At 39.1% G+C, this 17,063-nt stretch overlaps 1 protein-coding gene across 1 annotated transcript in view; it reads right to left on the bottom strand.

Moving 5' to 3' along the window:
* The window catches only part of ssbp4 (single stranded DNA binding protein 4), a 67,078-nt gene that overhangs the window by 34,906 nt on the left and 15,109 nt on the right, over window positions 1–17,063 (bottom strand). Inside the window, exons 3-4 of the mRNA XM_084116608.1 lie at window positions 16,791–16,852; window positions 6,647–6,731 (exon numbers count right to left, since the gene is read on the bottom strand). Coding sequence (XP_083972734.1) covers window positions 6,647–6,731; window positions 16,791–16,852 — 147 coding nt within the window. The remainder of the gene's footprint in view (window positions 1–6,646; window positions 6,732–16,790; window positions 16,853–17,063) is intronic.

Genomic DNA, 17,063 nt, shown 5'->3' with positions numbered 1-17,063 from the left:
CACGAATGGCAGAGATGGCGAAAAGGTGGATTGACAATCTTCAGACCATAATTTATGCCGGTAGTGATCATTTTTATTGATTGTAAGCCAAAACCTGAAACTATGTGATTTATCAATAGTGCTTTCCACTGAACTGATAAACATTTTTAAAAACGTAACAGTGACGTAATATTAACCAAAAAGCCAAATTGCACAAACAGTGGTGAAGCAGCAATAAAATCGGCGACCTGTGGAGAGTCACCAGTGTTAATTTAATGCCTGAAATGTATTACATTTTCTGTGGGAAGAGAATGTCTCAGAACCTAATTCTGGGTTGGCCGGCCATCTTCAAAGTAACAGCAGAGTTTAGATGAAAACAGCACTAGGGAGGTAGACTTGCAATTGTGGGAATTCAGACGGAGTTCAGGTCACACCTCCTCCAGACAGATGACATTTAAATTCCATTTATTTTCTTGGCAAACGCTACCTTACCAGAGCAACTTACAAGAAAATGCATGTACTGTACTGCAATGATTGCTTCAACACACAGAAAAAAAAAAAAAAAAAAACACAAAACAGTATCAACAAGCCAAGGGACAGTAAGAATGCAGTACTATTGAGACAAGTAACCATGATATAAGAGGGATTACGTACAGGTCACTTCAGGATGATACAAGACACTTACTCTTGCGCTCAGACATCAATAAATTTCTAGCAAGACGTGGTAGAAGTTATAAATAAATAATTCTCGGACACACCTGCCCTCTACATCCAGATGCTCTGAAACGTGAAAAGGGTCAAATCAACTCTTGACGTCTCTTATGGCTAGACAAAACAAACAGCCTGGAGCCCCATTTCACACTCTAGTTTCAACACAACATGCTCAGGAAAGTCAAAAGCTTGATTTTGAGGATAGAAAAGGGGTGTCAAAAGAGTAAAAAAACATTTGAACATATTTGGTGAAACAGCATAACCACGGAAAACATGACCAAGCAAGTCTTAAGAAGCTAGTTTTGTTAAGAAGCTAGTTGAGAAGCTTGGAGGGGAAACTAGCATGCTAGCATCTCATGCTGGGGACTTGCATCCAAAATACAGCATATTCTTTTCTCCAGGGGTCTCATTTATAAAACTGTGCGTAGGAACCTTACTAAAAGTGTACGTGCGCCCGAAAGCCAAAAATGACGTACGCAAAAAAATATTCAGACTTATAAAACCGTTCGTACGCCAGCACCTGCGCAGAATTCACTTTATAAATCCCAGTCAGCGGAAGATTGTGCGCACATGCGTCTCCTCCCCGAAATAACCATATATGGAGCTTACAACGCCTAGTTTTACTATGCATATCCTCATCTGCATATCATTTGCATATGATCATTCATCCACGTGATAACGTTTAATGGTACAAGACACATTACATTAATAAAAATCATGTACTTGCCTATCCTTGTCTTGTTTTTGAATACATAAATCAAATAGTTTTTGGAAACAGATAGGCCTTGGGCATTATTTGCACGAAACTATTTTCTCAGACAATCTTGTATTATCTTGATAAGCAATTATCTCTGTGGTTAAAACATTAAAACACAGCACGCCACAGGAAAAAGTGTTCAAAAACATCGCATCCGCAACAAATATTTCTATTGATTGAATTCGAATATAAAAAATGTGGTAACTTCTCAGTAATGATTTCATGTTTAAGTGTTCTCCATTAATTTGAATGGCATATTTAATCTAAATGTTTATATCAGAAGTAAAACATAGTTTAAATCATTATTTTATTTATTTAAACTGTTATTTGCGTCAGTTTCACTAAACGGCTCAACGCGCTCGCTGGCGCGGACATTTAAGAAGGGATTTGCTTCAAGTGACAGGCTTGGTGAGTGAAATTATATTTGTATTATCTTGTATTTTTTCTTTAGATTTTCTGTCTAAAAGTGAACAAAAATTGCTCCATCTCCAAAACGTTCGTACGCATGGGTCAGAGTTTGCGTGCAGGTGCGCAAATTTTCCCGCCAAGTTTGTTTTTATAAATCACAACTTATGCGTCGGAAGTGGCGTACGCCTCTTTGAGGGTCTGTTTTGTGCGTACGCAACGGTTATAAATGAGGCCCCAGGTGTTTTTCCAGCCGGGAAATCTACAGAGAGGAAGATGAAGGTGAACAACAGCAAATCCTTTGAGTCACTGATCAGTGCTTTAAGGTTTATTCCTGTATGTCATCTTCCAAAAAGCTGGTAAATCTCATTGAGAGAAAGAAAATGAGAGACAAACATTGAGAGATTTCAAACGAAAAATGGCAGAAACTGAGCATACGAAAGGAGAAAAAAAAAAAGACAGGTGAACGCTGGGGCAGATGATGCAGTGAGAACAGCTCAGATTGAGAAGAGAAAAGCAGCACGTAGCTCACATTCAAAATCACAGTCACGCATTAGTCATCAGGACCACCTGGAAGCTCATGAAACAAAGACGAAGACAATGACCAATGCTTATTCACAATACACTTTTGAAACGCTCGGATATTATAAACCACCTGTTCCTCCACTCATCTTTTCAATGACGCAAAATGCTGCCAAAAGATGCAGCATTGAAAAACATGTTCGTCTGTCGCCCTTCCATCCTCTCCAAGTTTGCCACCTCGTAAGTGTGTCACTGAGGTACGCTCATGTCTGCCGTGTAGGCATATGTGACGGCCAAAATTGGTGTTAGTTATGTTCCAATTTAAATGGTGTAACAGAGGGTCAAGAAAAGGGCCTCCATAATGTACTGACAATGTTTCTGTCAGTACGTGATGGGATGGGATGGGGAAAGCCATGTTCCAGAGTGTGACACTTGATGTAGCAAGTGGGTGACATTAGGGATGTCCAAAACTATGTATTTTCAAAATGGACTAGTCAGCGGGTTGCCTGAACTACTAATTAGTCCTTAACGGACGACTGCCACATATAAACTTAATTCAAAAACAAAAAATCCAGGCCTGGTCCTCTCTTGTCTTGCACTGTCGTCACTCCTCCTTTTATCCTTCCGGAGCTCCTCTGTAAGACTCGAGACCGGTGTGGCACGCAGGTGACACTCATTAGCACTCGCGCCACCAGCCTCGCTCTGTTCCCAAGGCACTCGACCCCACCCTGCTTGCAACATGATCTATTTAAGGAGGTCTTTTGAGTTTTGGGTTCACCTGACCCATTGCTAAGGGGAATTTACATAAGACATGCTCTTGCTAGGGATGCACAATATATTAGTACCATTATTCATTAGTATCTGTCTATTTTGGAAATATGTATTGACTTTTTTGTCATTAAATTGTACAGTAGGAAAAATTTTAATTTGCCAAAGATTACATTTATCAGTGTTATTCAATTATCATCATTTAAAATAATAACTTTAAGTGAGCATAATATTAAGACAGAAGTAATATACATTTTTAAATGTAATAACATGCACAATTAAGAAAATATCTAATGCCAGCAAACACGCGTTCAATATCCACCGATACAGATACATTTATGTTAAAACCTCCTCAAATAAAAGGTAAGGCTTGTTTTGTGAAATACTTGAGGTAGAGTTCCTGAAGAACTCCAAATAAACAATGTGAAAATGTTGCTTGTGAAAAACTAGACTTTTCGCAGAACCAAGGTTACCATCCAGATGAAACCGACACAAAAGGCACTCTCTCATCTGTCACAGTACATACGCTAACTATTAGGCCACAGCTTGGACTGTAAAAAGATCCTGAAAATAAGCGATACAATCTTTTAAATCACTCATCAGAACAATATTGTTTTGAAGTCATCAGTTTACAAGCAACTCCAAATGCAAAATTACATGACAAATATGCAAATCTTTCTGCTTGTGTAACTAAATACAGAGGTTTAGACAAAGGCTCTGACAGGAGACAGGCTTCTGTGGGAGTTTTAGGAAGTGTGCAGCAAGCAGGTACATAACAAACCTTGCATACCACTATACCCTGCTTTCTCTTTTACTTTGTTTCTATTAAGTAAAAGACCATCATATTGGACTAAATTATGATTTCAGATCTATAACTGGGAGTAGCAATCAATAGCTTGTCAATAAGTACACTGAAGTACTTCCAGATGACCCTGCCTGTTTAAAAAGGGGGAGGGGGTTGGATGGTAAAAATGTGGTACTAGGGTTAGGGCCTGGTTTTGGGGAACTGGCTTTCTGCTTCTGGGAGCTCAGCCAGAGTCACAATCCTATAGCAATCCTCGGATTAGTTATGAACCAGATTCCACAGATCTCAAGATTTGCATGTTATATCCCATTATCTTTCCGCCCAACTGGAGGACTTACTCGCACAACCTCCATCACTGGCCACAGAGAGGGTAGACAAAGAGAAGGGAGACTCTCAGCCACCCCAAATTCCACCAACAGAAAGTTTACAACAAAAAAAAGGTTTAATTTTATGACTGCAAAAACCTAGTCACTACTGAAACCCTGACTTGGAGAAGCCAATATAGCTGCAGCGCTGGCAGTGAGGAGGATTTGACTCATGGGAACCTGCTTGTTTTTCTGCCCCTGATCCACTGACACGCTAGGGAATGGGCACAGTTATCAGCCTTGCCTGAGATAGCAGGCTTGATGGAGCGGCCAGTCCATAGGGATCCCAGAGCTGAAGTTAATCAGACAGAGACAGGTCTGGAGCAACCCATGGGACTAACGCCGCCGCATCGTCCTCGTCCTCGATCTCCACCACTCCCATCACCACCAAAACTTGTCACGACCTCAACCGTAAGACTCTTCACACAACATCAGCCTGGTGACTACAAAAGTCTCAAAAATAGACAGAAAATAGCCTCAGGTCTTCTAAGAAGCGGCCAGCCAGTGGCTCGAGAGTTGACGGCCAAGGGAAATCGCTCAGGAAGATGCTGAGTAACCCTTGAGAAAAGAACTTGATGTGTTCACTTCATCCTAGCCCAATTAATAAAAACTCCAAACCTAAAATTGGTCTGCTGGACTTAACATTCTGAACCCAAATGGAGATTAATAGCCTGATGAAAAGATTTGGGTTAACATTCGAAACGGGACAACACAGGCCGGATACGCTCTGACCTCCTGAACTTTGCCGAGGGTTAAAGGTCAGGGGGAAACCGGTCATTAATCCTCAGACTAGAACTCGGGGGCGGGACATCTGAGCTTCGAGTCTCGAATCCCCGAGGTCCAGTAGCAAAGCATGGAGACTGAGCCAGAGTTTACTTAGAAAAGGCCACCGAGCATTTCAAACAGTCAATCTGAGCAGACAGCCTGTTTCACAATAGCCACGTCAAGTTCGAGCACGGGTGGTCAGTCATGTGGAGGAGGGGGTCATCAGAACACTCATTTCGACAATCCCAGGTGTCCATTGGGTGTTAGAAATGATTAGGCGTATAGATTAATTGAACACACGTCAGACTTAATTAAGCATGGCGTTTAATTAACCATGTAATTAATCTTATAGAGGCCGTACACACACGTACATATTCCAATTGGTTGAAACTTCAGCAGGCAGATGACACGGACTTGTAACTGTTCTCTGCTAGTAAGTCCAGCAAATTAAATGTCTGAAGCAAGAATAGACGCATAATCCCTTTTGTGACTCAAGGCCCGAGATTTGGCCCAGGTGAAACTCTGGTGCTAGCAGTTAGCAGTAAATCATACTTACTTTCATATAATCTTTGACATATTATCCTCCTCTGGAGTGTATTCACATGGTTTTAAAACTGCTAATGTGGCGGGTAAAAGATATTTGCACAATTTATATTTGATGCTAAATTTCTGCCAAAGAAAACATGCAGAGTGGGAAAGAGGTCCCTGTATACTCGGCAAGATACAGGCGCTAACACTTCAAGGGTTGAGCAAGGGTCAGTGTTTGTGGTCACATTAACATAGTCATTTGCAGTTGGAAAGCTGCATCAACAAAGAACTACCCTTTTTGGTGGAGCTCAGGGGTTGTCCACACATGCTACTCCAGTTCTCCATTACTAACTTAAAGGTCTTCTACAGATCAAGGGATCAAAAGGGTCACTCTGCAGACCTTCAAGAGTGACCCATGACAGCCCAGCCAACTCCAAATCCCACAGCTTTAAAGGGACAGTTTACCCCAAAATAAAAACTCTATCCCTCGCCTTCTTGTTGTTCCAAACCTGTATGACTTACTTTCTTCTGCAGAACACAAAAGAAGACATTTTGACATTGTGCTCCAAACTGAATTGGACCCCACTGACTTTCACTGTATTGACTGAAATGACATACAGGTTTGAAACGCCAAGCCGTAAATGAGGACTGAATTTTTATTTTGGGGTGAACCATTCCTTTAAGCATCTGGGTTACTGTGGCAGAAATTAATTAGAACCCGGAGGAACTGGACAAAGGTGTATCCTAATACACCGACAATGACGCAACCACACGTATACCGTATGCTAATATTTGTAGATATTACAACATTTTCAGTGATCAAATATTTCCAAAAAAAGTCCATTTAAGTCATGCTTTAAAAAGTCATAACCTGTGTGGCCATATTTTTAGCACATATGTTGTAAGGGCAAATAGAAATTGAATCAGAAATATCAAATGTAATAACGAATCAAAGCTTAAGATGAACAGCACTGCTAACTGTAAACAAGCGGTAAACTTCAGGTTTATCCCAACCCCACGGTGGATAAAAAAGGAACTCACATAGTCGTGGAAAGCCTTGGCCTCACTGGAATGTTCACATGTCTCCCGTCGATCTGGAGCTGCGCAGTACAGATCCCAGAATACACTGCAAAATAAGGCAGAATAAACAAAGCTGAGTATCAAATAAATGGGTGAACTACACAGAACGAAACAGCTGCCGAACTAAACACCAACAGGCTGTTGTACACTTTACAACATCAAGGCCATGTGAAAATGGCACTGAATGGCATGGTTTGTTTTAGGCCCAGTTGTTCTAATTTTTCCAATTATCCTAATCTTTACCAAAAACAAGTTTTTAACAAAATGCTTGAGCTCAACTGTGATGCATCTGACCTACTCACAAATATAAACACCACATTGCAGTTGTCATTTATAAACCTTAAGGGTTTATTTTAACATGCAAAGCAATTTAATTCAGTTCCTTTTCGCCATTATGAGCTTTTTTTAAAGCACTGCAGGGCCAGACTGGGACACAGTTTCAGGCTGGGAAATCGAATACTCATCCAGGCCATCCCATATACCCACAACAAATTTTTAAACCACGGACAACCCTATTTTCTGTATGGCCATCACATAAAAAAGGTCTAAAAGCTTATGCTGCGGCCATGCAAAATAAAAGTTCCCTCTTGAACTACACCTACATTTCCCTTTCCCTCCCCCCCCGACACCTCTCCTTCTCTTCCTTGTACGTGTACTTTTTTTTGTGCTATTTTTCTTGTACCCGTCACTTCTTCACCAGTCCAGCAGGTCTACTGTTATGAGTAAAAAAAAAAACACCTGTTTGCACAGGATCTAACTTTATCAAAAGTATTACGTTAGTACAGTGTTGGTTGATGTTTTTCATCTTAGAAGGACTAAAAAAAACTATATTTCATACAAATATAATAAAACAATTTTTTTAAATTGCCTAAAATGTCAAAATTAGTACAAGAACTACATTATGACAATATGTTTTTAGAAAAATCTTAATACTGAACATGTTATTTCATTATTACGATGACTAATATATAATAATGACTAGAGATGCACCCATTGCAATTTTCTTGGCAGATTTTTCTGTAAGTGTGACCTGCCGATACAGATTTCAGGGGCGGTTTCTTCATTAGGGCGATGCACCACCAAAGTGTGAAAGGGACTTTTTCAATCACATTCACAATCTCATCCAACCACAGAGTTACGCTAGCCGTCACTGTATGTTCTGCCTCTGGATATAGTCCAATCAGCGTCATGTCACGTTCTGTGGAGTACCGCCTCTTTTTGGGCGATTTCACTCTGGCTGAGAATCGCCCAGAGTGTTCCCATAGACTTACATTCAAAGATGTTTTTTTTCGAACTGCAGGCACTGCAATGCATTCTCTATGGGTTCCGGTAGGGCTCGCACTAACGTGCTTACGTCATCATACGTATCCTTAACTTGTGCAGCGATTGGTGGGAACAAACATACACTATTAAAAATCTTTAAGATTAAGTGACAAATAATATTTGAAAACAATTTTGAATTTGAACAACAAGAAAAAAAATGAAACACTACTTTAAAATCTTTATCAAATGTGATTAAAAAAAATAAAAATAAAAACAAGAGCGAGAGCGAGAGAGACTGTTAGGACATCTCGCGAGTTGAGGCCAGCTGAACTTGAACAACATCATGGCGAACGCAGTTAATTCTATCGTCTGAATGCACTGGCTATGCTTTCCATGGAGAGGGAACTAATAATGAGAGAGTAATTGATCACTTTGCTACTTTGAAAGAGAGAAGAGCAAAATTTCAGTACAAGTAAGCAGTGTATTAAGCGAGTAATGTGATGTAAGCAGTGTAAATGTGCAGGGTTCGTACGGGTGCTTGAAATCCTTGAAAGTGCTTGAATTGTGATGTGTTTAAGGTTTGAAATGTGCTTAAATTTTGGATAAAATGCTTGAAAATGTAACTATTTCTTTCACAACAAATATATATCTGACGGAATAGTTAGTTTATTAAATGGAGAAATAAAATGTAGCCCTTCAGATTCAGAGCGATTTGCGCTACGCTGGCCAGAGCAAGTAGCGTAAATAGTGAGTTATGTGATTTCAGTTGTTTCTTATTAAATTGAAATTGGAGTAAACGTTTTTGGAAATTCGCATCTTGGCTGGGCTTTGTTTGAATTGATTTTGACTTGCTGCTGAATTGTTAACACTCATAGAAACAAACAAGGAGATTTATTTATTGTAAATAAAGATTTATTTATTTGTAAGAGTCACTTTATTTTTCATTAATATTAAAGTAGTGAAGTTGCCTTTACATGCTTAAGCTGTTAATTTATCCATTGCATGGGTGGACCTTATCCTTATCAATCATCCAAACATTTGCCCCCCCTGAGAGATTTTGCAGGAGCCGCCACTGACAGATTTTCTTTCAAAGAACTATAATTGACAGCATATACAGTGAGGAAAATAAGTATTTGAACACCCTGCTATTTTGCAAGTTCTCCCACTTGGAAATCATGGAGGGGTCTGAAATTGTCATCGTAGGTGCATGTCCACTGTGAGAGACATAATCTAAAAAAAAAAATCCAGAAATCACAATATATGATTTAACTATTTATTTGTATGATACAGCTGCAAATAAGTATTTGAACACCTGTCTATCAGCTAGAATTCTGACCCTCAAAGACCTGTTAGTCTGCCTTTCAAATGTCCACCTCCACTCCATTTATTATCCTAAATTAGATGCACCTGTTTGAGGTCGTTAGCTGCATAAAGACATCTGTCCACCCCATACAATCAGTAAGAATCCAACTACTAACATGGCCAAGACCAAAGAGCTGTCCAAAGACACTAGAGATAAAATTGTACACCTCCACAAGGCTGGAAAGGGCTACGGGGAAATTGCCAAGCAGCTTGGTGAAAAAAAGGTCCACTGTTGGAGCAATCATTAGAAAATGGAAGAAGCTAAACATGACTGTCAATCTCCCTCGGACTGGGGCTCCATGCAAGATCTCACCTCGTGGGGTCTCAATGATCCTAAGAAAGGTGAGAAATCAGCCCAGAACTACACGGGAGGAGCTGGTCAATGACCTGAAAAGAGCTGGGACCACCGTTTCCAAGGTTACTGTTGTTAATACACTAAGACGTCATGGTTTGAAATCATGCATGGCACGGAAGGTTCCCCTGCTTAAACCAGCACATGTCAAGGCCCGTCTTAAGTTTGCCAATGACCATTTGGATGATCCAGAGGAGTCATGGGAGAAAGTCATGTGGTCAGATGAGACCAAAATAGAACTTTTTGGTCATAATTCCACTAAACATGTTTGGAGGAAGAAGAATGATGAGTACCATCCCAAGAACACCATCCCTACTGTGAAGCATGGGGGTGGTAGCATCATGCTTTGGGGGTGTTTTTCTGCACATGGGACAGGGCGACTGCACTGTATTAAGGAGAGGATAACCGGGGCCATGTATTGCGAGATTTTGGGGAACAACCTCCTTCCCTCAGTTAGAGCATTGAAGATGGGTCGAGGCTGGGTCTTCCAGCATGACAATGACCCGAAGCACACAGCCAGGATAACCAAGGAGTGGCTCTGTAAGAAGCATATCAAGGTTCTGGCGTGGCCTAGCCAGTCTCCAGACCTAAACCCAATAGAGAATCTTTGGAGGGAGCTCAAACTCCGTGTTTCTCAGCGACAGCCCAGAAACCTGACTGATCTAGTGAAGATCTGTGTGGAGGAGTGGGCCAAAATCCCTCCTGCAGTGTGTGCAAACCTGGTGAAAAACTACAGGAAACGTTTGACCTCTGTAATTGCAAACAAAGGCTACTGTACCAAATATTAACATTGATTTTCTCAGGTGTTCAAATACTTATTTGCAGATGTATCATACAAATAAATAGTTAAAACAATCATACATTGTGATTTCTGGATTTTTTTTTTTACAGTGGACATGCAGTGGAAAGGCACTTCCGAGGAATAACAGAAAAATGATTTTCTTCAGTATCACACTCAGTAGAACTTGACAGCTTCTATCAAAGCTGGGTCACTGCAATCATAACCCCCTGGATAGCTTCCCACTTTATGAGGTGCGACCTGCAAGTGGCTAATCAATTAGGCTTGATATTTGTTAATTAAGGAAATACAGTCCTTAAGGGCTGCTAGGGGGAGCAGGTTGCACTCCAAATGGTCCCTTAATTACTTCATTGAAAATAAGTACCTGTTAAACAGGTCGGCATTAAACCGCTCTCACTCTTTAGATATTGATTTAATGGACGCTTCATAAAAGCTGCTGAAGCAGGGCTTAAGAAAACGAACGCAAGTTGTTCCATCTTCTGAGGCAGCACTTTTTACCGCTGTGCGTTATTTCTGCTGATGTAACAAAATTAAACTTCTGTTCTGAATGTGGGGAATAAGCTTACGTTTGATGTGACAGATTGCAAAAAGGACAAAATAGGCCGCTCACGGCACAGCGACAGGTCAATGGGGCTAATCAGTTTCCACCCATTTCATATATCTTGCCGTGGAGTGGAAACCATTTGACGGATTTGTGTTCGTGTCCATAACGCAAAGGATAGCTTATGACAGCTTTCATAAATCACTCACTGTTTATGGGTGGAATAAGAGAGCAAGGTTAAACAACGTTCAGCTCATCAGACTGCAAAAGTAGAGGAACTGCAGTAAAAATTGTTCAGACTCATATGCAGATTGAGCTTAGGCTTCTTAAAAGGAATAGGTCAGCCAAAATTTTTAATTATCGTTCCAAAGTCATGTGACTTTGTCTTCCATGGATCAGACTGCACTGGTCACCCTTTTCTATGAAATTACAATGAACGGGGACTAAATAAAGGTACGAATGAAGGTTGTTCATATGATAGATTTGTGAAGACGAAATGCCAAATGAATCATTAAGACCATTTTTGAGAATTAGATGAAGTGATTCAATGAAAAGATTAAAGTCAAAAGAACAATTGATACAAATACAGCGAAGGCAGATGTCAGGATTTTCGTTGAATACATTCCAATCTGATCCTCACACAAAGCTTTAAAAAAAAAATCTATATAGCATTCTGTGGACCACGTTTGTGTTGCTTTTTGTCATTTTTGAGCTTGATAGCCCCATCTCTCTTTCACTCTGGGATATTCTTCAAGTCACACTACTCCTTTTTGAAAAAATTGAGAAAAAAAGCTGAGACACAAAAAGACAAAAAAAAACGACATGATGCCATACAAGATCCATAGATAAGTGAGTAAATGAGTGCTCAGTGGGAGGCACTATACATTAACACCTCACATCCTATAGAAGCCATAAACCAGGAAACAAATAAAACAGGTGAAAGGAAGGGAAAAGAAAAAGCAAGAAAGGCACTTTGACAGGGGAACGTCATGCCTGTTCTGTGCCCTTCAGTCAGTTCACAATAAAGCCAGGCGGCATTATCATATCTATCAGCCACCGTTAAAGAGATTGCAGCTTTGTCGGAAAGCTGCTGGAGGGAGACAGCAGGACCATCTCAAATCCAATCAGGGTGCAGGGGAAATGAAATAAGACGCCAGTTACACTTTGTTACTGAAAAGCGTTTTCTAAAAAAAGTATGTTCGATTACCTTGATTTCAGCAAGACGACTTGCTTAATGCTTGTGTACTTTGCATTAACACACAGGAAATGTTGGAAAGTTTGTCTTTAAATAGCTGGTGTGATGACACATGACATACCTCAGTGGCTTTTAAGACATGAGGAAGTGTGACAGATCTAAATGTTAGCGTGCTATTACAGGTGTGAAATTATCCATAATCTTGTTATGTGAAAAATAATACTATACCTGAAACAAAACAAAAAAATTCAAAATGTAATATATATATATATATTATTATATTATATTATATTAATATATATATATATTAGGGGTGGAGCCGAACCCGAATACGGCATTCGGAAAGGCACAAATAGTGTGTTTTTTACGAATACTTATTTCGAACAAATACTTTAAAAATATTTGTATTCGGGAACAAGAAAAACTTTATATCAAAAAGCTGCGTTTCCTCATGAGACATGGCGACCGGCGGTGCTACTGATGTGGTGGCTGTCCACTTGATGATAAGATAGGAGGAAAGAGCCACATATGGAAATATTTCGCTCACATAGCGCGTTTTTTGCGCGTGCAGATTTCAAATGTAGGCGCGCGGCAAGCGAGCAGAGCGCTCGTTTTTCCAGGCGCGCCTATGTTCACGGTTGCATAGCAACGACAAACGCCACGAGAGAACAAGCGCTTGTGGAAAGGAGAAAGCGGTGCGAACTGCGCTCTCCGTGATGACGAGGAAGTATCAGCAAAGAATTAATTGATTTCTAGCCCTTGCATTAGCTTTAGATATATTTATGGAGATGAGAAATGAAATAAAAAGCCGTCATTAATATCAGTCCGTCAGAAAAGCAGTTCTAGGCTTATTATTGGCTGGATAACTCTTAGCAGGTTTAAAAAGCCATTTTAAAATTAAATATGAATGCAGTTTTGAAAAAAATATTTTACACATTGCATATCTATATTTATTATAATAGATATAATTAAAGAATACTTACACTATAATGTAAATTAGAAGTGTAACGCAAAAAAACTGGATTTTTACACCTATTTTGAATTTTACTCGAATACAAATACAAATACTTTTCCCCCCTCAACAAATACAAATACAGATACAAATACCGGCTGCTTTGCACACCCCTAATATATATATATATATATATATATATATATATATATATATATATATATATATATATAAATATATTAATATATATATATATATATATATATATATATATATATATATATTAATATATATATATATATATATATATATATATATATATATATATATATATTAATATATATATATATATATATATATATATATATATATATATATATATATATATATATATATATATATATATAAGAACAAAAAAAAACAGGAATTTTCTAAATTATATTCACCATTATACTATACTAACTATAAAAAGGGTGGATGGGATAGGGAAATGACCCAAAACGAAGGATTCAAACTTGCCCGCATATAAGTGCCACAATGCAACAGGTCTGTACATGTAGATTTCCCGCCATACCATCTCTCCAACATTTTGTTCCTTTAGATAATATAAAACAAAATACACATCAAAATCTCTCTCTCTCTCTCAAAAAATTTTTTTCCACGTACTTCCAATACTTCAGTGTGACGTATTTTCAAGTAAAACTGGATATTCAGCAAGAAACAAAAAAGTAGGAACTAGGAAGTGATTAGATGGCGTGGGAGTTTACATATCAAACAACAGAGAGACCGAATGAGTTTTCTAAAACAATCCCTAAATAGCTATTTAACTTCTTGGAATAACATACAGCGATTAATTATTCACTATTTAATTGAATAATTATTCACCAGAAACATGAATCCATTCAGGGTCAGTTTTGATTTTGTCTTGACTTTAAACACATGCTGCTATCCATCAGATGTAGTACATAGAAACGTTCTTAGCATCAACGCAATATTGTACAACATGACCTGACCTAAGAGTTTATCAGTCTAACATGTAAATCAGCTGCCTTTTCATTTGCATTAAGTCTTTTTAGATTGCGTCATGTCAGAGAAGAAAATAGTTAAAAAATAAAAAAACTGTGTTCTACATGCTTTAATGTCAACTTTAGGGCATACACAACCACAACACCCTTTCTTTCTGTTTTTCCCAGTTTTACACAGTTGCGTTTAAATTAAAGTGCACTGAAGGTAAACACTTCTCTGTGGCTTTTCAGTCATCTCTACCATTCACAAAGAAGGATGTCAGCCATCTGAAAGTAAATCCATGTAACATTTCTATGGCTCGACTTTCTCCTTTCTTACCAGAAATCGATTAAACAAATCTATGCACAAGATTAATCACAAACGGTCAACCTTTTTTTGCAATCCACACCTGCACCCCAACTAAAACCACCACCCCCAACCCCTTGCTCGCCTTACAACAGATGTGGATGACTGCCCCTCTCACCAAACTTTGCCTCCACCCCCTTCTGCCCCACCCCAGAGCCTGGTGCTACCATTCAAACCCCCTTACAACAGGAAACTGTCTTAGACAGAAGGGAAGAAAATGCAAAAGGGGGTAGTGGAGAAGGAGATTTGGCTGTTTAACACAAAGAAGACTGGAATGCAAGGAGTTAATCCGTTTGAGGGTTCTTCCGCAAACAAAGGACAGGCCTCCAGACAAAGGTTGGTGGGGGTACGCACAGGGGGGAGGGGTTGGCTTTCCCTTACCATCTGGCCCTTTTGTTTGGGGGAGGGGGGTTGGTGAAGAGGGCGGTACTCCATGGCCCCTCCGAGTCCCTAAAACCCCGATACGACCCCCCTCCTCTATGTGCTATAGCTCCAGACAGACACCCCCTCCAATAGTGTCAACAGCATACAGGGACCCTCCAAAACCCACTAGACTCCCAATAATCTCACAGAGGGGAGCCAGTAATCCAAGATGGAGAATAAGTTGAGTGTGATAAATGAACACACTGCTCTGTGTGAACCTGATATCCATGCACTGATCTTATTTTTGAGTAAGCTTAGAACATAACGTGAATTCCAGACCAACATAAGAGTCTCCAATGGACCCAAGTTAAGATGGATGCCATATTTAATTTGGTTCCAATAAAATAAGGCTGTTATGGATAGATGTACGTCCTGTTCAATAGGTTCTACTGTTGCGTACCTTGGGCTCGATAGTTCGTCAGACAAAACATTGAAAATGAGTCTTTCCGAAAAATTACCAGATGACATAAAAACTATAGGAAACAATGGATCCCTGTTGAAAATACCATCTCAGATCAACATGAATTTCCAAGCTAATCCTAACTGGTATATGTCAGCTTCTTGCTAACTAGCTAGTCCACTAGCTTAGGTATGTTTTTCACTAGCAAAAAAAAAAAATGCTTGGTTGACCAAAAGAGTCTTGCTGGTTAAGCAAGCTAAGAAGCCTTGTAGGCACAATGCTGGTCTCTTCAACAGGGTTTTTGACATAAGACCTTATTGAATGGACTGTACATTTAGCCCTCACAGCCAAATTTGTGTAATAAATTCAAATTTAATATGGCCTCTACTCTGGCTATAAGGTTCACAGAGTGGAAGCCAACAAAGAGGAATACAAGAACATGTCTTTAAATCAGCCAACAGTCATCCTCTGTTGAGATCTTCAAATCCATCCACAGCAATCACTCACAGACAACCCTCTACGCACACCTTGCCATTGGCTAGTAAATTATTTTGGTTACTCTCACCAGACTGATATACAATTTTATATATATATAAAAAAAAATTATTTTTTTTTATATCTGAATTTACACTTTTAACATCAGTCAATCAAGCATTATATTATGATATAATGATAATCAAGCACTATTTAATGATTGATGACGTGGTAACCATGCATGAATGCATATTTGTCATTTTAACTGAACTTAGGACTGGTGGTGGTGCTTAAGATATCGTTGGTTATTTAGTGTTTCTGTAAAAAAAATATTAAAAAAATAAATAAAAAAATAATAGTAATAGATAATAATAATTATTAAAAGATAATAATCCTACTACTAATTCTAATAATAATAATAATAAAAATATACAACGCACTAAGGATTGATGAGTTACTGGGTTCATTAATGTTAATCACGTTGTCAGCGTTTGCTCGAACTGATTTGCTGAAATCAAAACAGGGACATTAATAGGTGAGCCCCAGCCAATGAGATTGCCGTTTACGCATTAGTTCTGCCCACTACCAGAGAATCCGGCATATCTTCTGCTTGTTCTTAAAAGCTGAATAATTCCAAATGAACTCTGTTATTTTGACAGGAAAATACAACAAAGAATATCATTTACATGTAGCGATTCTGTGTGGCATGTAAGACTCTCACTCTCTCTTTGCGCGTGAGAGAGAAACACAGCACCTTCACAGAGTTTACGGCACGTCAAATACAGGTACACTGCGCAGGCCTAAAACAGGCCTAATGCTGTATGGCAACATACAAATATATGTAATAAGGAGACAACCACTTCCAAGAATAATGGACTGTCGTTCATTAAGGCTCCTCTACTGCTGCTAATGGCTAGCATGGGCATACCGTCAGAGAATGTTAGGGGTTTTGAGTTACAAGATCGATACATACCACCACCATGAGTGCAGGAATCCAGGAGGCTCTCCTAATGTGATATTCTTCTCCCATCGGATCTAAAAAGGTAGAAACAGATAGAGAGAGACAGAGAAAAAGAGGTCAAGTATGAATAGAGCAGGTTCAGAAAGCATGAACTACAGTTAAAAAGCTCCATTATAATAGCAAAACAAATTAAACATCTAGTAATTTTTGGTTCAGCAAACCAATGGCAAGCTGGTTCCAGTCTAGGGATGTACAAACATTTTTTCGCTGTGTTATCTGAACGAC

The sequence above is a fragment of the Abramis brama genome (assembly GCF_963993115.1).
Source record: "Abramis brama genome assembly, chromosome: 6".
Taxonomy (NCBI): Eukaryota; Metazoa; Chordata; class Actinopteri; order Cypriniformes; family Leuciscidae; genus Abramis; species Abramis brama.
Note: the sequence above shows the minus strand (reverse complement) of the source record. Positions and strands in the feature narration are given on the sequence as shown.